Below are 20,422 nucleotides of genomic sequence, written 5' to 3'. Positions count from 1 at the left end.
TCACATACTGTTGTTTTCCAGTGAAGAAACTAACGTGATTTGCTTTAGTCACAGATAGAAAATAGGTGATTGGTTGTATATTTCACATTTTTTTGTATCATGTAGGCTTCTCTTATTCTTTCCCTTTAAAATTTCACTTGTCAAAACCTGGCCGTCCTTCAGAGTGCCTCATTATTTTACCTCTATAAATTCTTCTCTGATTTCTTCTGATTTTCCCCATACCTTTAAACCATGGGTCCCAGCCATGGCTACGTATTGGAACTGTTTGAGCATTTAGAAAAATAGGGCTGTTCATGCTCAGTATCGTTAACTTTTCGTAAAGCAGTCACAGCCGGACAAGTGATTCAGATCCATAGCCAGGAATCATCACTTTGAAGAGACCTTTTATTCAAATAGCATTTTGGATTTTGTTTATTTTATTTATGTTTTAGAACAGTTTTACTTATTTGAAAGGCAGAGCTACAGAGGAGGCACAAGAGAAATAGATTATCTACTGGTTCATTTCTCAAATGACTACAGGAGACAGGAGCTTGGGCCTCCCCTGTGGGTGGCAGAGGCCCTAGCACTTGGGCCATCTTCCACTTTCCCAGGCATGTTAGCAGTTATCTTTACTGGAAGCCAAGCAGTTGGGACTCTAACCTGTGTTCCAGTATGGGTAGTCAGTATTGTATTGTATGTGGCAGCCCAACCTCTTGTGCATTGACACTGGTCCCAGATTATCGTTATTTATAGTCTTTCTTGTTTCTTCTCTCCCTTGAGCATGTCTTTGACTTAGCTCCCTTCCCTATCATACTTTTTCAGGTCTTAGTATTTATAAATAATAGGCGCGAGGTGATTTTTTTAAACTGGCATGAACCAAATGGCTGGTCGTAAAATCTAAAATAAAAAAAGTTGTTGCAGGATTCATAACTCATTCACTTAATTTGGATAGATTTGAAGCCTGAGAAAAGTCTGTTAGATTTGGCAATTAGCAGTCCCAGGTGAGTATGAACAGATTTTTAATGTGTAAGTGAGGAGTTGGAGATGAAGAATCACGTCAGGGTTTAGGTCAACTTCTAAAAAGTTGGTATTAGACAGTAGCTTGGAGTCTTAACTTTGTCAAAACAGACACCCTCCACACATTGATCAGTCTGGCATTTGGAAAAGTTAGGATAGGATAGCAGTAGAAATAAATTGTTTTCAAATGTTTTCGCCATACAGTACTGTTTCCCTTTTATCTGGTAGGTATTGTGTATGTAGAATTTTAATAGTTCTTTGCTTTGTATTCAAAAAACTATGGCATGTGGTAGACAAGATTTTATGTATAAAATAATATCTTAAGTAGTTGTTGAATTTTAGGATTTTTAAAAGTGAGTAATTGTACATATATATTTTTTAATAGATGATTCCTCCCAGGGGATGTGCTTATGTCTGCATGGTTCATCGACAAGATGCATTTAGAGCTCTTCAGAAGCTTAGTTCGGGGTCATATAAAATTGGATCCAAGGTCATTAAGGTGAGATTCCTGTGGATGGGCAAGTGAGTGGGCAGTCAGCATTTTTGATATCTATTATGTTAAGGTAAGTTTTTATAAGTAAGGATCATATGCTCTTCCTGTATTGAATAATCAGACTCTTACAGTCATCTTCTTGTTAATGTTACAAGTAAATGCGTTCAGAAACTTAATACTTCAGATTGTTATGTTACAGGATTAGATATAGGTAAAGTAAGTCCAGTGAACAACACTTTAGTCAAATAGTTCTTGAAATCATACTTCCACCCACAGTTCTCGGAGTTAAACAAGGCACCATTTTATGAGCTGAACTTTTTCATTTTCACACATTTGTCTTTGGTTCCCTTTTACCTCTCAGCACTTCCTAATTGCACTCTGTTTATTATAATTTCTCCCTTTTTGAAAACATTGTTTTTTATGCTTGTGAGGGACTTTTTCTTTTTCCCCTAAGATTTATTTCTTTGAAACAGAGACAGATAGGGGGGCGAATCTGTCATCAGTTGATTCATTTCTCCCATATGATTACATCAACTGGGACTGGCCAGGCTGAAGCCAGGATCCTGGAAATCTATCTTGAGTTTCCCACAGGGTGGGAGGTGCCCAAGCACTTTGGCCATGTTCTGCCTTCCCCAGGTACCTTAGCAGAGAGCTGGATTGGAAGTGGAGCAACTGAGACTCAAAACTGGCGCTTATGTGCGATGCTGGCATCACAGGCGGCAGTTGAACCTGCTGCGCTACAGTGCTGGCCCCAGGGACATTCTGTAGTGCTTGCTTGCTTTTCTTTCCTTTTTCATTGTTCCCTTCCCTCCCCCATCCCCCTTTCCTTTTTTCCTTTGAAAGGCAGAGTTACAGACAGGTCTTCCGTCTGCTGGTTCACTCCCTATTCCCCACACCCCACTCCCCAAATGGCTGCAACTGCCAGAACTGTGACAATGCAGAATCAGGAGCTTCTTCCAGGTCTCCCACGTGGGTGCAGGGGCCCAAGCACTTGGGCCATCCTCTGCTGCTTTCCCATGCCATTAACAGACAGTTGGATCAGAAAGGGAGCAGCTGGAACACGAACTGGTGCCCGCCCGTCTGAGATGCTGATGCTGCTGGCCACAATGCCAGCCTCAGTGTTTCTTTTTATATTCTTCTTAGTCTTTGAACCGAGAACGTATTAAGTATTTGTTATTTCATTGATCAATTCATGTTTTCATTTCTTCTATTTAGAGATCATTTATGCTGTCAGTTTCTGCAGCTGAATTAAAAACTTTACTTTCAGGGGAGTTAATAGATGCCAATCTTTTGTCATTTATCCAGAGAATACCTCTGTAAACTGAGTTATCACTGGTCTCCTTTTTCCTGTAATGTAAGGGTACTTGAAAAAGTTTATGGAAAATGACATTGACAGTTAAGGTTACTCAGTTACAGAAATATTGTAAGTGTATGTATAATTTTTCATAATATATTATCTGAACTTTTTGAAGATTCTGTGTACATTAATCTCAATATATTTTTACGCCAAAAGAAATTTTTACCTTAAAAATTTTTCATTTAGATTATTTTTACCTAAAACACAGTTCTCCCGACTGTAGGTTCACTGCCCAAATGCATGCAACAGCTAGGGCATGGATGGCTAACGCCAACAGCCAGAAACTCAGTGCAGGTTCTGCCATGTGGGTGGTAGAAACCCAGCTCGGAGCTGTCACCTGCTGCCTCCTGGTGTGAATAGCAGAAGGTGACCAGAAGCAGAGCAGCAGCCAGAAGCCAGGCACTGTGATGAGCAATGCAGGCAGCCCAAGCAGCATCCTAACTACTGCTCCTAAAGCCCACTCCTTGTCTTTTAAATATTTTCCACAAAGTTTGAAGTCCCCTTGCACAAGATTTTGTTGAAATTTACCACTCGTAGCTATCTCAGTTCTTGCTAATGTAAGTTGAATTTTTTATGGTAACAAGTAGATTTGGGTTGTCTTAGCTTGTGTCATTTTTGTTAAATAAAAAGTAGAAATAAATGCCACCTTGTAAACATTATCTAATGCAGATTTTGTGTTAAAAACATAAATGAAATAGATGCCAAAATTTTTTGACCACTGTTTGTCTTCCACTGTTGCCCATCAAGCTGTTTTCTGAAATTAACTGTATGTGTACTTATATTGTTTAAATATAATTTTGAACTTTTTATCTTGTTTTTGCAGCGTACATATGAGCTTTTTTTTCCTCTTCCCATTTCCAATAGATTGCCTGGGCTTTAAACAAAGGTGTAAAAACAGAATACAAACAGTTCTGGGATGTGGATCTAGGAGTTACATATATACCATGGGAAAAAGTTAAAGTGGATGACCTGGATGGCTTTGCAGAAGGAGGCATGATTGATCAGGAGACTGTAAATAGTGGTAAGAACCCTAATGTTATTGTCAGAACAGCTAGGAGGTTGTAATGAAAAGGAGTTTTGGGTGATAGGATGAACTGTGCTAATTTATTTCCTAAATTCGTCTGCCAAAAAGAAGAAATGCTGCTGTGCTCAAGGTATGTCTCGTAAGTGTCCTGGTATAGATTAGAAGTTTGTAAATATAGTATTTTTCATGTATGTCTTTGAAACTTTTTTTTATTTGAGAGAAATTTGTTTCATTGACTTCTAGTATATATGGTGGCTTTTTAAGACTCAGTGTTTTCTAATTCCTTAAGTTTAAGTGGAGATTTTTGAAGCTTTTTTGGAAAACTCTTGAGATTATTTTGAGTAGTGTGCATGGGAACAAACTCTTAGTTTAGGGAGCTCTGAATCCTTCAGCTTTAGAGAACATTTACAGTGGCTGTAACCACATGATTGTCTGACCCACTCTTCTTAAAATTTGTTGTTTTTTTTTTTATTTTAGTTATGTATTCACAAAATGATTACACTTACAACCAGTAAGAAATCTTAAGATTGATACTTGGAAAAGAACTGAGATGTGATATATACTTTATTTATGCATATCTTATACTTTTTATCAAAATCACTAATTTTCAGAATATTTTAGTTCTCAGGTCTGTTCAAACATTTTCATGCAATTGTTTTCTTCTTGTCAGTCTGTTTTCTCTCACTTTGATGGCTATTTCTCTATGACATTGATTCATTCAATAAATATTTTAGTTTCTTCTTTGTGCCAAGCCTGATTTTAAGAACTGGAAGTATAACAGTGTGACAAGGTAGACAGAAATTCCTGTTGTGGAGTTTGGCACCGGGGTTGACAACCTATATCTCATTTGCCAAATACTGCCAGTAACCTGTTCATAAATAAAATTTTACTGAAACACAGCTACAGTTACTTACATACTTACCTATTGTATATAGCTTCTTTTACAACTATAATAGTTCTAATAGAAAACATAAGCCCAGCAAAGCCTAAAACATTTACTATAGACAAAGTCCGCCAACTTATATTCTAGTGGAAAGAGAGAAATAATTAGCAAAATAGGTACACTATGTAGGTTTTCTGTGTCAAATTTGGTGAATTGGTTGGGGTACTTCTTGGGACAAGTGCATTCCATATCAGAGGGACCAGATTTGAGTCCTAGCTCCACTCCCAATTCCAACTTCCTCCTAATGCATACCTCGGGAGGCAGCAGGTGATGGCTCAAATACTTGACTGCCTGCCACCCATGTGGGAGACCTGGACTGAGTTCCCAGCTTCTGGCTTGGATCTTGTCCAGCCCCAGCAAGCAGTGTGAGTCTAGCTTAGCAAGATGCGTGAAAGCAGGTGAAGGCAGAGGTGTACAAAGGGGAAAAATTTTCCTTGTCTACTGGCATCTTTAGTCTTTATGCTGAATGATTGGGAGAATCCTTAGAGGAACTGCTTTGTTCTGTTTTACATAGCTGTATTTTCAGAAGGATTTTCCTGAATTGGGTTAGTAATTTTCTTGTTGGTCTTGCCTTGTTGTCCCCTGTGGTTAAAAATAGAATATGGCTGGTTCTTCTTATATCAGATGGCCCTTGAGATAGACATTTCATGTTCAGACTGAACATTTTAATGTCTTTAATTTGTGTGTTGTATGTCATGCTTTTTTGGATTCCTTAGTATCATAATTTGATTTTATCTGGGCACCACAGTCATGGTTATATCCTAGAGATAAGCCAAGATGAAGGACTTAGGTAGGATATAATTGTTATTAAAAAAAAAAAAAAACAAATTCAATTCCATCATTTTGTTCAGAGTGGGAAACTGTGAAAAGCTCAGAACCTGTCAAAGAGACGGTCCCGACAACACAGAGTCCACCTCCGGTTGAAAAGGAGACAGTAGTGACGACCCAGGCAGAGGTTTTCCCACCACCTGTTGCTATGTTGCAGGTTAGTGCTGGATATATGTTTTTTTAACCTGTTGTTTTACATTTCTGTTTTTATTCATGTATGTACTTGATCAAACGGGGAGGAAATTTTCTAAATTAGAATAAATATTTGTCAGTAGTGTTAGGCAGAGGAATTTTTTTAAGTTTGGATAGGGGACAAGCATTTTGTGTAGCAGTTAAAGATGCTGCTTGGGATGCCCACATCTCATTTCAAGGTGCCCTGGTTTGAGTCCTGGCTCTGCTTCCATTCTAGTGTTCTTGCTAATGTGAGCCCAGGGAAGCAGCAGGTGATGGATGTCCCAAGTATTTGGGTCCCTGAAACCCAGTATGGGAGACGCCTATTGAGTTCCAGGCTCATGCCTTTGGCTTGGCTCAGCCTCAACTACTGCAATCATTTGGGGAGTGGACCTGCAGATAGGTCTTCCTTTCTCTGTCTCATTGCCTATCAAATAAATAAATAAATATATATATTTTGCTAATGCTATAGTACCAATTGTTTAAACACATTAAGTCTCAAGATAAATATGGAGTTTACTACTTTTACAAGCCTGCATAATTGTTTTCTTCAGATTTGTGATTTTTTTTCTGAAAAGTCAAATCGGTAAAACTGTTACGTTAATGAATTTAGTTAGATTTTTGTTTAAAGATTTATTTATTTATTTGAAAGGCAGAGTTTCAGAGAGAGAGAAAGAGGGGTCTTTCCCTCACTGGTTTATTCCCCAGATAGCCCTAACGGCCAGAGCTGTGCCAATCTGAATCCAGGAGCCAGCAACTTCTTCCAGGTCATCCAGGTGGGTGCAGGGGCTCAAGCACTTGGGCCATCTTCTGCTTTCCCAGGCCATAGCAGAGAGCTGGATCAGAAGTGGAGCAGCTGGGACTCGAACTGGCGCCCATATGGGATGCTGGCACTGCAGGCAGTGGCTTTACCTGCTGTGCCACAGTGCTGGCCCCTAGATTTTATAAAAAGAAATGTTAGAAATGATGTCATTCATATTTAAATGTTTATTGAGTTCAAACTCTGAGACATGAGATATTTCAGGCACCTGGCATGGGGATGTATCAGTAAAAGAAGAAAACTCACATCCATGCCTTTCTCAACAGGGGAGATGGAAAAGCAAAATGAATATGATTCTAAGATCTTTTGGAAAGGAAAAGGACAATGTAAGGCTGATTGACCAGGAATGGCTGGTTAGGTGCATACAGTTTTCAGTAGCTTGGTCAGGGGAGACCTAATTAAGAATGTGGTATTTATTTAAACAACAACTTGAAGTTCCTGAGGAAGGGCATTCCAGGCAGAGGCAGTGACCAGTGCGAGACCAGGAACATGCTTGGTGTGTCCCAGAAATAGGAAGTGGCTAGTGTAACCTGAGAAACAGAGGTGAGCTGAGATAAATCTTTATAAAGACTGGCATTAGAGGAGGATTTGGAGCACAGGAATGAGTTGGTCTGACCAAAAATTTTGAAGGATTACAGTGGCTATTTGGGAATAGGCTGCCTCATGTTGCCAAAAAGACAACTGTAGTGATGCAGATGAGCGATGGTGGTGGGCCCAGGATAAAGAGCTAGAGGCAGAGGTTATGAGAAGTGGTCAGATACTGGGTTTGTTTGGAACGTGTGACTTCCTGATGTGATAGAGTTCAGAGTTGTAAGAAAAAGGAAAGGTATTGGTCTGAGATAGTGGAAAGATGGAGTTAACTATTATCAGTTAATTGGAAAGACTAGAAGAATAATTGGGAATTTATTTGTTTTGTACATGTTAATATAAAGTGTCTTTTAGGCAGTGAAGTTGAGGTGATGAATAGACAGCTGAAACAATATGAATTTCAGGAGAGAGGTAAAGCTGTGATACAGATAAATATTTGATGCTTTTTGTACCTGCAGTAAGCAGAAGGTATTTATAGTGGGATTTGAAAATAAGTTTGAGAAATTCGAGCTATTCTAAAACTGTTAATGACATACTTCCTAATGGTGGTATCACATGGTTAGATATTAATAAATGTTATGTTAGATGACACTTGAAAATTGAAGGTGTTACTCAGCTGGGTGACTATTACATCGGTTGAGTCTAAGATAAGAATCAGAATCCCCAAGTAAACTGTCTGCTGGGTAGTGCAGCCTTGCTCTTACGCTGTGTCAATTTACCCACTAACATACCAAACAGGAGGGGGGATGTCCCAATACAGTGGCATTTGCTGTCTTCCTAAAAATGAAATACCTGCAGAAATATTTTACTATTAGTTGTTCCAAGGAGTAATCATTGTAGGTGAATTAATTGATTGATGGGCTTTTCTTTTTTTTTTTTTTTTTTTTTTCTTGTTTTATCCACAAGATCCCAGTAGCACCAGCTGTGCCTACAGTTAGTTTAGTCCCACCAGCGTTTCCTGTGTCAATGCCAGTTCCTCCCCCTGGGTTCAGTCCAATACCTCCACCTCCTTTTCTGCGAGCAAGTTTTAACCCTTCACAACCACCTCCTGGTAAGGAGTTTTCATCTTATTATTTGAACTCTATTTAGAATGTCATTACGGTTGTTGTTTTTCCAAGTTTAAACGCCAAGAAGCAGTGACTTTTGGATCTTAGCATGCATCAGAATTCCTAGAGGCTCGTTAAATCACGGGTTGCTGGGTGCAGCCTCCAGAGGTTTTTCCTCCATTGAGTCTTAGTAGAACTGGAGAGTTTTTATTTCCAAAACATTCCCTGGGTGCAGATTACTGGGAGATGCACTGATAGACAAAAAAAAATGAAATTCAGTCAAAATCTTTGAACATCATTACTCCTATAGTAATGTTGAAGAATAGATTTGTTGATGTTTTTATATGTAAATTTTTCTGTAATTATCATACTTTCATCAGAAAGTTTTAGTTTAATTCTATAGATTTTCCCTCCTAAAAGTCAGTAGTTTCTTTCTGGCATTAGAATTTGTATTTGGGATGCATTTTATGACCTCATAAATTATTCCTTCAGTAAGTTTCTCCAGGTAAAAATTTTAGATTACTTAAACAACACCATCTTAACAGATACATGTTATACGTATACATATATAAATTATACAATTTAGGGTACAGCTTTTAGTATGAGATGAGGGGAGGTTAGGAGAATGAGGGAAATATGGGGAAGATAAATTATTTGTATTTTTTAATATATACAGTTTTTCAAAATTAAATTTTTTCTTTGGATTTACATATATTGTAAGAAAAGCAGTAATTTGGTTTCATAATATAAGCTAGCTACTGGATAGAATTTTTAAAACTTTTTTTTTTTTTTTTTTTTTTTTTTTACTTGAAAGAGTTAGACACACACACACACACAGAGATCTTCCATCTGCTGGTTCATTCCCCAGATGGCCACATCGGCCAGAGCTGTGCCAATCTGGAGCCAGGAGCCACTTCTGGGTCTTTCACACGAGTGCAGGGGCCCAAGCACTTGGGCCATCTTCTACTGCTTTCCCAGGCCATAGCAGAGAGCTGGATCAGAAGTGGAGCAGCCGGTTCTCAAACCGGCGCCTATATAGAATGCCAGTGCTACGCCACAGTGCTGGCCCTGATTTTTTTAAACTTTTAACAAGACTAATAAATTGGTTCACTGTCTGAGATTGGTTTTATCTGTCATGTAATAAAATTTTTAAATTGTAGTTTAGTACATAATTTGAAACTGACAAGATTATGATTTGTGGCTTGTAAATTAAAGTCGGTTTCAGCAGATATTTCTTAAAGACCATTCCAAATATACCATAGACTTTGTTAAGTCATTATCAACTTTATATGTAGTTTGAGCATTGGGTCTTGAAAAATCACAATAAAAGGTGTAATTTGGGTATAGCAGTTAAAACACCCCATATTAGAGTACCTGGTTTGCGTCATGGCTCTACTTCCAATTCCAGTTTTCTGCTGTTGTGCACCCTGGGAAGGTAGCAGATGATGACTCAAATACTTGGGTCCCTGCCAACCCTGCGGGAACCCTGACTGAGTTCCTGGCTTTGGCCTAAGCAGAATCCCAGCTATTGTGGGCATTAGGGGAGAAAACCAGCAGATGAAAGATCTCACTTTTTTTCTGCCTTTCAAACAAAAAGGAAATAAATTTTAAGAAATAAAATCATGATCACAAAAAATCCAGTATTAAATTGAAGATTTATACCAATACCCAAAAGGATAGTATTATCCAAGGTTAATGAAATTATTTTGATCTGGTGGATAAAACAACATGTCAAATAAAATGAATTGTTTGAAAGATGACATGTGATCATTAGCTTGAAATACAATGTTTAACTCCCCACAGAGTAACTGGTCTAACTTATAAACCGGTTATCATGTTTATGTTAATGTCTGGCTTTATATCACAGGACTTACATAAGGATAAATAGGATGTGCTCATTATCAAAGGTCACCATAGAATATTGAAGATAAAATAGAGTATTTATTAAAGTCACTTTAAAGCCAAATATATGTATGTCTAAATATGTGTGTGTATTTATATATATATACATATATATTTACACATATATGCTCATAGTAACACGATCCTCATTGTAGGGTGTATTAATAGCTAGTGAACTCTGTGATTTAATTATGTCATTTTTCTTGTGCTGTTTTACTCTTGGTCTTTCTTTCTGTGTAGGTTTCATGCCACCGCCAGTTCCCCCACCCGTAGTACCACCCCCTGCAATTCCACCGGTAGTACCAACATGTGAGTTTTCTACTTTAAGGATTTATATATATATATTTATGGTAATGTTAGTGTCAGTTTTCATTCTTGTGAATTGTTAATTTTTTCTTGAGAAAGTTTTAAACAAATGTATTTGTTGAATGACCTCTACAAATTAAGAGTTTCATGTTGTAGTCTTTATTTATATTTGCTTGATGGTCTCAAAATGCCTTTTTTAATTGGTTAATTTTAGTCAGAGTTCAAAGAAGGTCTTCCCTGTCATCATGTGCTTCGTGTTTTGCTTTGTTAAATTTCTTAATCTGTAGCTGTCCTGCTCAGATCCTTCTTCCTTTTCTTAATCTTTCATGACTAGAAGAAACAGACCAGTTGGAAATACTATACCAGTCTGAAAATGAGCTATTTTCCAGAGCAGATATTTAGAGGCCAACTAGCTGCTAGGTCCCCATTTTGCTCTTGATTTTTCATTGAGTGAAAAAAAAAAAAAAAGAACATATACTCTTCATGAGTTTAATATCACAGAACTTTTATTTAGCTGCTTTTATCTGCAATAATTCCACAGTCTTCTAAAAACACCTTTAGTAATTTAGACAGACCTGCCTCAAAAAATAGTCTGGCACGGTCCTTATCACAAAGATTGTGTATTTGATAAATTAAGGTCTTAATATTTGATAATTAATTCATTTTCCTTGTATTCTTCAGAACTTTTTTCTCTTACAGTGTTGGCTAGTATTAACCTTCTTCCTTTTTGATTTTGTTTGTTAATTAGGAAGAATTGTTTATGTCTGCACATTAAGCAAAGTGTTCAGAAATTATTTCTGAATTAATTCACAGAGGCTTCTGTTGGAGTCTAATTTTCTTCTTTCTTCCTAAATCATAAGACTGGGAAAAGTCTGGGATTGGTTGATGGAAAAATAGAAATACTGTGTACCAGGTCTTTTCACAGTTGCTATCTCATTAATTCTCGTAATTTCCATATGTGAGCACTGGTTGGTTTATCTCTCTTTTACAGAGAGCTATTTTGAGTTAACAGTTTGTCCAGGTAATCTAGAATTAAATGTGAGGGTAAGACATGTCCTAAAATCTCCCAAGGACGAGTTAACAATATTCTAAGTGACATAGATTAGATTAAATAATGCTTATGATTGTTTTATATTCCTCTGGTCCTGTAAGTCTGTAATCACTAATGTATATTTAGATACTTATCTGGCATAATACTGGATAATAATTTTTATATTACTACCGTTTATTATTGTTCCTTATTTTACTAAACAATTTTGGTGAAAATATTTCTTCAAAAGTGAGTTCTATATATTTTTGAAAAGTGACGCTTTCTGAACATAATCTCTTTATGATGATTTGTCATTGGGGTATAAATTGTTATATAATGCACTAAGTAATACAGAGATTCCATTAAATGAACCTACAGCTGCCAGAAAACTGTATATGAATTAACTGACAAATTTGAAATATTTTTCTCCTTTTTAAACAGCTTTAGTGCAACCACCATTATCTATGACCCCAGAAACTGTGAAAGATGTTGGATTTGGTAGCCTTGTTTTGCCAGGTGGTTCTGTTGCCAGTAGCCTTGCTACTTCCACTCTGCCAGCTGGAAATGTTTTTAATCCTCCAGCTAAGCAAGCAGAACCTGAAGAAAAAGTACCTCATCTTATAGACCACCAGATTTCTTCTGCTGAAAACACCAGACCAGGTGAGAGCAAAACTCTAGAAATCAATAGTGAAACCATAAGAATTACTTCTTTATAATGGAGTTTAACTGGGGGGCTATGTGTATTTGTAACTAGTTCAGTGCACAAATGTTGAAGTATCGCAGTTTTTTGATAGACCTATGTTCTAAAATGTCCATTAAAAGAAAATAGAATGGTTTTGTTTAGGGTAATACAGATTTTGACAGCTTTCCATTAAGACCTTCACCACATGCGTATTTTTGCCTGGTGGGGCTTCTTTAATGGGGTGTCAAATTGCATAAGCTCTGTATAACTACAGTAAGATAAAAATGAGCATGTATTGGGTATGAATAACTTCTAGGAATTTCTGTGATATTATTCAGCAAGGACTAGAAGATAAATAGTATATTTCAAAAAACTCATGGAAAGTGGAATCAAAAGATAATGCTTATTTTGTTGTAATTTTTTTTGAAATCGTGGATTCCAAAGATTCATCTGAAATTATGATTCATGGGCAAACTAAATGGATTTCAACATTTTTTTGCACCAAAATAAACATATTCTAATTTTAGTTTTCCATGGATATTTTTTTAAGACTGTTTATTTGAGAGGTAGAATTACAGAGAGAGGTAGAAACAGAAAGATCCTCCATCCACTGGCTCACTCCACAAATGGCCACAACAGCCGGAGCTGGCCCGATCCAAAGCCAGGAACCAGGAGCATCCTTCAGGTCTCCCACGCCGGTACAGGGACCCAAGCACTTGGGCCATCCTCTACTGCTTTTCCAGGCCATAGCAGAGAGCAGGAGCGGAAGAGGAGCAGCCGGAACATGAACCTACGCCCATAAGGGACCCTGGTGCTGCAGGTGGAGGCCCTGCCCAGCATGCCACAGTGCTGGCTCCCTCCATGGACTTTTTTTTTCTTTGAAAGAATTATACAGAAAGAGAAGGAGAGGCAGAGAGAGAGGTCTTCCATCCACTGGTTCACTCCCCAATTAGCTGCAACGGCCGGAGCTGCACAAATCTGAAGCCAGCAACTAGGGGCTTTTTCCAGGTCTTCCACGCGAGTGCAGGGGCCCAAGGACCTGGGCCATCTTCTGCTGCTATCCCAGGCCATAGCAGAGAGCTGGATCAGAAGTGGAGCAGCTAGGACTTGAACATACACCAGTATGGGATGTTGGCACTGCAGACGGCGGCTTTACCACCAAGCCACAGCGCCGGCCCTTCCATGGACTTTTAAAAGATCTCTTGTACAAGCCGGCGCCGCGGCTCACTAGGCTAATCCTCCGCCTAGCGGCGCCGGCACACCGGGTTCTAGTCCCGGTTGGGGCGCCGGATTCTGTCCCGGTTGCCCCTCTTCCAGGCCAGCTCTCTGCTGTGGCCAGGGAGTGCAGTGGAGGATGGCCCAAGTGCTTGGGCCCTGCACCCCATGGGAGACCAGGAAAAGCACCTGGCTCCTGGCTCCTGCCATCGGATCAGCGCGGTGCGCCAGCCGCAGCGCGCCCGCCACGGCGGCCATTGGAGGGTGAACCAATGGCAAAGGAAGACCTTTCTCTCTGTCTCTCTCTCTCACTGTCCACTCTGCCTGTCAAAAAAAAAAAAAAAAAAATCTCTTGTACAGTGTTTGAACATAGTTAATTAAGACTTATGGCTCCACTGCTCTTGGTAGCTTTAGTTACCCTTTAGAAGATCTTTTGTTGTTAAACATGAAAAGCCAGTATAGAACCTGACCTTTTTATTTAGCTGAAAAAGATTAAAAATTTTTAGGTAACAGCCTCACTTACATTTTAATATTTAGATTTCAGTCTAACATGATATTGATAACTTTAGCTCTGATTTTTACTTAATATCTTGTATACCTTGATTCTTGTGGGATTTAAGTAATTGATTAAACTAATAAGTCGATACTAAAACAATAATTAAAATGTACTTTTTTGTAACAAAATGATTGATATTTTCAATTATGTCTCCCTCTTCCGCTTTAGTGATTCCAAATGATATTTCAAGTAATGCTGCAATTTTAGGAGGACAGCCACCCAGTGTCACAAGCAATTCTGGAATTCTGGGAGTCCAGAGACCAAATGTATCCAGTAATTCTGAAATTCTTGGAGTCCGGCCATCTAATGTTTCCAGTAGTTCTGGGATTATTGGAGCCCAACCACCAAATATTCTAAATAACTCCGGAATTTTGGGAATTCAGCCTCCAAGTGTGTCGAGCAATTCTGGACTTTTGGGAGTGCTACCCCCAAATATGCCTAACAATTCTGGACTTGTAGGAGTACAGCCACCAAATGTTCCTAATACGTCTGGACTTTTGGGAACGCAGCCACCAGCTGGACCTCAAAACTTACCCCCTTTAAATATCCCCAGTCAAAGGATGCCTGCAATGCCAATGTTAGATATTCGTCCAGGACTAATTCCACAGGCACCTGGACCACGATTCCCTTTAATACAGCCTGGACTTCCACCCCAGCGGGGAATCCCTCCCCCCTCGGTACTTGATTCAGCTCTTCACCCACCACCCCGTGGACCCTTTCCTCCAGGAGATATTTTTAGTCAGCCAGAAAGACCTTTCCTAGCTCCTGGAAGACCAAGTGTAGACAATGTCACTAACCCAGACAAAAGGATACCACTTGGGAATGATAACATTCAACAGGAAGGAGATAGAGATTACCGCTTTCCTCCGATAGAAACCCGAGAAAGCCTTAGCAGGCCTCCCCCAGTGGATGTTAGGGATGTGGTCGGCCGCCCTATAGATCCAAGGGAAGGTCCTGGGAGGCCTCCATTAGATGGAAGGGATCATTTTGGAAGACCTCCTGTAGATATCAGAGAGAATATTGTGAGGCCAGGAATAGATCATCTTGGTAGAAGAGACCACTTTGGCTTTAATCCAGAGAAGCCTTGGGGGCACAGAGGAGATTTTGATGAGCGAGAGCATCGAGTCCTGCCTGTGTTTGGTGGTCCAAAAGGCTTACATGAAGAAAGAGGTAGATTTCGGGCTGGAAGCTATCGCTTTGATCCGAGAAGTGGTCCTTGGAACAGAGGATTTGGACAAGAAGTTCACAGAGATTTTGATGACCGCAGAAGACCCTGGGAGAGGCAAAGGGATAGGGATGACAGAGATTTTGATTTTTGCAGAGAAATGAATGGAAATCGTCTTGGACGAGATAGAATTCAAAACACTTGGGTCCCCCCTCCTCATGCTCGGGTTTTTGATTATTTTGAAGGGGCCACTTCTCAACGAAAAGGTGATAATGTGCCTCAGATTAATGGTGAAAATACAGAGAGACATGCTCAACCACCGCCTTTACCAGTGCAGAGTGATCCTGAACTTTTTGAAAAACTGGCATCTTCAAGTGAGATAAACAAGGAGAAGAGTGACACAGTTGCTGATATAGAAAGTGAACCAGTGGTGGTAGAAAGCACAGAAACTGAGGGGACATAATCATCACTCAGTAGGTAAAAGATACCTTTTGTAAAGTTGTCATCTCTCTGTAATAGATTAATGGCTGACTGGACCATAGTTGTTCACTTGTGTCTGCCAGAATTAAGTTAATCTGATGTTCATGTTCACCTTTCTCTTAAATAATTGTACAACTGACTTGTATAGACATTGTTCTTAATATGAACATGGTAGGTAAACATTTTTTAAAAATTTTTTTCTGATAAAGTATAAATGTTGCCCCAGATTCTTTTAACGTCAAAGAAATGAATAACAGCTTGTCAGAGACTTCCTATGGAAGAAAGAATTTTTTAGATACTATCATTAGGTTGGATATGGCAATAGATATATTTCAAAAAAGCAAGTGATGGTATATCTTACCCATATCTTTAGGCTGCTGCAGAATTTTAAGGTAGTAGACAAAGCTGTGATATTTTATGCAAAGACTGGCTCTAGAGATTTGAGGAGCAGAATACAGAGATTTTAAAAAGTGATTTTGTAAAATCTACACTATGGTCTCTGTTACTCCAAAGTAAGTGTTTGTGATTTGTTCCTCATACTGCAGTGAGTGAAAAAGAAAAAAAGAAAATAACAACGTAAATATTAAAGTACGTTTCAATGTTGGGTGAATTTTGTTTTTAGATGCCAATAAAACTTATTTGATAACAGTGTTCTAGGAATTGTATTTTTTTAACACAAATTCTTAAATCCCTGGATCATTAGTAGCATGTACTTAGATGTAAAAGTTTTCTATTACTCATATAACAACAATGAAGAACTGTGTCTTGGAAGAAGCATGTCCTTTGATACAGAAATCATGCAGTCTTATTCGCATGTGTATAATATCTGTATATACTTTTGTCATAAGTAGTTTTTTCTATTTCTCTGTCTTCATGCACATACAGAGAAAAATAGAAATCTGTAAAAAGTTTACATTGGTAAACGCGTTAGTTTAGATAATAAACTTTAAAACCTGATAGAAAATTGGAGAAATTTGTCCAGTTAACATTGTCCATAGGTATTAGCTGTTAGTCTTGATGAAGGTAAAATACGAAATACTGTAAAGAAATAACATTGGCACTTTGACAGTTCTTTTTTGATATAGTTAAGCATGAAGCAAGATTGAACATGGAGCCAAATCTCAAATCAGTGCTTGTTTTGCTTTGTTTCACACTATATTTATTATTCTGCATATGTCATACTAGTACTAAAATGCTTACAATTCATGTGCCTAAGTGAATTTCAGAATTGCACAAAATGTGTAGTGGTGTTGGTGGACTTAAAGGTATGAGTTTGTATACTAGGAACCCGGGGTCCATTATGTGTTTCGTAGGCTCTGGGTAACATTGTTGAGATTTACCTCCAAGGTAAATTGAGGAGAAAAATTGGGGGTTAGTTACCTATTTATTTGTTTCTGCTTTTAAGTTTCCATTTATTTGCTGTTTGTTCTCCTTTGGTTTGCATATATAGTATTTTCTTATATATAAAATCCTTTGTTCTTTTAGTTTGTAATGGAGTATTTTCATTTGGTTGTTTATATGAATAGTCATTCTGTTTCTTATGCATTTCCAACAGTCCGTCTTTTGCTCTACTTAGTGAAATTCCTAAGCTGTATTTGTCAAACCTCCAGAAAATGATAAAGCACACCAGCCATTGGCAGTTGATTGATTTTGCTTACCTGTGATGATCTAGAGAGCTACGCAAGCTTTAAGGTTCTTGGCCCCAAAAATAATTTTTTCCTATAGGTTCTGAATAGATAGTATATAATTTGGAAGAGTAGACAAGAGTAGAAATACTTAAATGATGTTTATTTCCAAAGTAGTATTCCATTCAGTTCATGAGGTTCAGGTCCTTTTCTTGGGGCCATGAGAAAAAACAAGACATTGGTACAAAGTTCTAATGTTCAGGAAGCAGTGGCCTTGTCTTGAAGAAAACCATATTGTCTGGGAGTCCTCTCTACTTCAGTTGCATGTCCCAGTGTTAAATGTCAGTGAGGTTCAGTTGGATTAAGTAGTAATGTGAGACTGTCTAGTAATTTTACTGTTTCAAAGATTCTAGTGCTAGAGAGTCACTGATTGATTGTTAGTATTATATTTAGAAACCCATCTTGGAAATGTGTGGTGACCCTCTTAAAATGGCTAAGAAATTATTGTGTGTTCTTACCTTGTCCTTGTTTTGTTTTAGTATTAAAGTGAGAGGAGATTATTCATTCTTACATTAAATTTCCAAAACTGATACTTACACTCCCCATTTATTTAAATGCCAACAATGTTGTCCTACTTTGATAAATTTGGCATAGGACCTGTCACGTTTTGATTATTTATTTTATTCACGTATTGGAAAGGCAGAGTGACAGAGGGAGAGATTGAGATCTTCCATCTGCTGGTTCACTCTTAAAATGGCCACCATAGCTAGGTCTGGGCCAGGCAGAAGCCAGAAACTCCCATCCTGGTCTCCCACATGTGCAGCTGAGACCCAAGTGCTTGGCCATCTTGTGCTGCTTTCCCAGGCACGTTAGCAGGGAGCTGGTCAGTAGCAAAGTACCAGGGACTTGAACCAGTAGTGCTACAGGATGTGATGCAGGCTGCTGTGCCACAGAGCCAGTCTCTGTCTGACACTTGTCATTACAGTGTTGTCACTGAAATGCTAGGAGTTAGCAGTACACAAGGAGTAACCTAACCATTAAAGGTTACGATTCAAGGTACCATAGTATTTCTGCGGTATTACGTTTAAATGGGTTTTGAATGTCTCCAAACACTTCATTAAACATTCTTTTGTTCTTAGAATAACTGCATATGCTATATTTGTTCTGTTGGGAAAAGAAACTTATTTTATAGCAAGCTAATCTTTACCTCCATTGTACTGCGAGTAGAATGATCCTTTATTCTATTTTACTTTAATCTAGGGTGGAAAAATACTTCAAAAGTTGTAGAAGGTAGAAATAGGATGAAATTATTAACTTAAGAACCTGGAAGTAACTTCATGCAGTATTTCATTGATAAAAGATGTGCATTATGGAAGCTGTTGTATTCTTACTACAGCAGTTCTTTTGTCCTGTGAATGTAGTTACTTCATGAAGTTTCTTTGCCATTTCTTACATCTAGAAAACGGTTGTTCATGGAGTCATACACTTAAAGGGTTATTTTGGGAGTTGGGAAAACTTCTATTACACTTTAGAAGTTATCTTTTTTAACTGAAAATTGTTTTTTCAATAAGCACTGCATTTCTTTGGGGAGTTACTGCTTGTGAGTGACACAATTCAGAGATAGGAAATGCTTCTAGTAGGACATGCCCAGGATTGTAAGACACATCCCTAATTCAGAGATGTTGAAATTTAAAAAAGTATCTTAGAATCAAGAAAACAAGATGTTTATTACTGAATTACATCCAGTTCTTTGAGACTATATGAATGTTACTCATCTAAACTTTAATGCATACATACCTTTATTGAACAATTTAGAAAATATTCAATTAAAATAATTTTATTATACATTATATGCCTTCATCTTTTTTACTGGTTGCTGTTAATAAAATGTTTAACATTTTTCTCAACATTTTACGTATATAGAAGGGGGAGAGCAAGTATCTTTAGGTTAATTTTTAAGGTAGGCAAACAGAATATTGTAACTGTTCTAAATAATCATAAATACTACAGTATGGTAGAGAATTTTGTTTTCTTAATTCATACTGTAGCTTTTTAAAACATCTCTAAAAAATAACTTAAGTTGTGGATGCTAAACATTTATAGAGAAAAAATTATTGTAATTTTTAATGAGAAGTTTATAAATACAAGATACCGTGATGGATCAAAACCTTCTCAGTCTAGAATTTAGAATTAATGGCCTAGGTGGTTTTCTGTGTATGTGTGTGTATGTGTTGGGAAGAAGGTTCAAATTTTTGTTCTTTTGTTTAAAGATTTATTTATTTAGTGACTTGGAAGAGTCACTTGGCCCCAAGAGAGAGATCTATCCACTGGTTCACCCCCCAGATGGCCACAATGTCCAGGGCTGGGCCAGGCCAAAGCCAGGAGTGTCCTCTGAGTTCCCACTCATGTGGGTGGCAGGGGCCCAAGCACTTGTTTTCCCAGGCACAGTATCAAGGAGCTGGATCAGAAGTGGAGCAGCTGGGACATGAACTGGTGTCCATAAAGGATGCCGGAGTCACAGGTGGTGGCTTTATCCACTACACCACAGTGCTGGCCCCAGTGGGGCTGCAAACTTTAAATATGGATATATATTGAAAGCAATTTGAAATGTACCCTCTTAGGCTCTTAGCAAGAAAATGTATGACAAAGTCACCTGTGGAACTCTGAAAATCGTTGAAATTGTTAGAGTCAGCAATGGTTATCCCAGACTAATACAGACTCTCCTGGGATAATATATTTATCTAAATTATATACATCCATGAACCTTCCTGGGTTTATAGCTTTTTTAAGTCCCCATATACCACCATTTTACGTGTATTAACATATGTAAATATTCAATATATCATACACATAAAATTATTAAATATTTAAATAAAATATTTTAGATATGTGAAGTTATTTTTAATATTTCAGTAAAAATATTGACTGTTGGAAGATGAATAAAAAGAAAAGTCAGTTATCACAAATGTCTTACATTCAATTGTTAATCTAAAATCTAAATTAAAATCTAAATTCTCACATGAAGCATGTGAGATGGTTTTATAGAAACTGTTTTTGACTCAAGTGAAACTTTTCTAGCCTACCTTCCCCCCTAGATTTATCATGAATTAAATACTTTGTTTCTAGAAACAGCCTCTTTGGGACAAGATAGTGTTCAAGAAGTAATCCGCCGGCACCACGGCTCACTAGGCTAAC

The 20,422-nt window shown here is 37.9% G+C and overlaps 1 protein-coding gene across 10 annotated transcripts in view; it reads left to right on the top strand.

The window, feature by feature from the left end:
• The window catches only part of SCAF8 (SR-related CTD associated factor 8), a 247,115-nt gene that overhangs the window by 73,417 nt on the left and 153,276 nt on the right, over positions 1–20,422 (top strand). For 6 of the 10 annotated variants that reach the window (XM_070073360.1, XM_070073361.1, XM_051855239.2 and 3 more), the window contains 7 exons: positions 1,382–1,495; positions 3,711–3,867; positions 5,665–5,798; positions 8,127–8,271; positions 10,409–10,477; positions 11,946–12,164; positions 14,126–16,244. In XM_070073360.1, the coding sequence (XP_069929461.1) occupies positions 1,382–1,495; positions 3,711–3,867; positions 5,665–5,798; positions 8,127–8,271; positions 10,409–10,477; positions 11,946–12,164; positions 14,126–15,585 (2,298 nt within the window). In that variant the 3' untranslated portion in view covers positions 15,586–16,244. Of the gene's footprint in view, positions 1–1,381; positions 1,496–3,710; positions 3,868–5,664; positions 5,799–8,126; positions 8,272–10,408; positions 10,478–11,945; positions 12,165–14,125; positions 16,245–20,422 lie in introns of those variants that run through there. The other 4 variants (XR_007923153.2, XR_007923154.2, XM_070073358.1 and 1 more) reach the window with 1 other exon arrangement.

The sequence above is a fragment of the Oryctolagus cuniculus genome, chromosome 5 (assembly GCF_964237555.1).
Source record: "Oryctolagus cuniculus chromosome 5, mOryCun1.1, whole genome shotgun sequence".
NCBI classification, from domain to species: domain Eukaryota; kingdom Metazoa; phylum Chordata; class Mammalia; order Lagomorpha; family Leporidae; genus Oryctolagus; species Oryctolagus cuniculus.
This window is presented reverse-complemented; position numbering and strand designations above follow the sequence as displayed.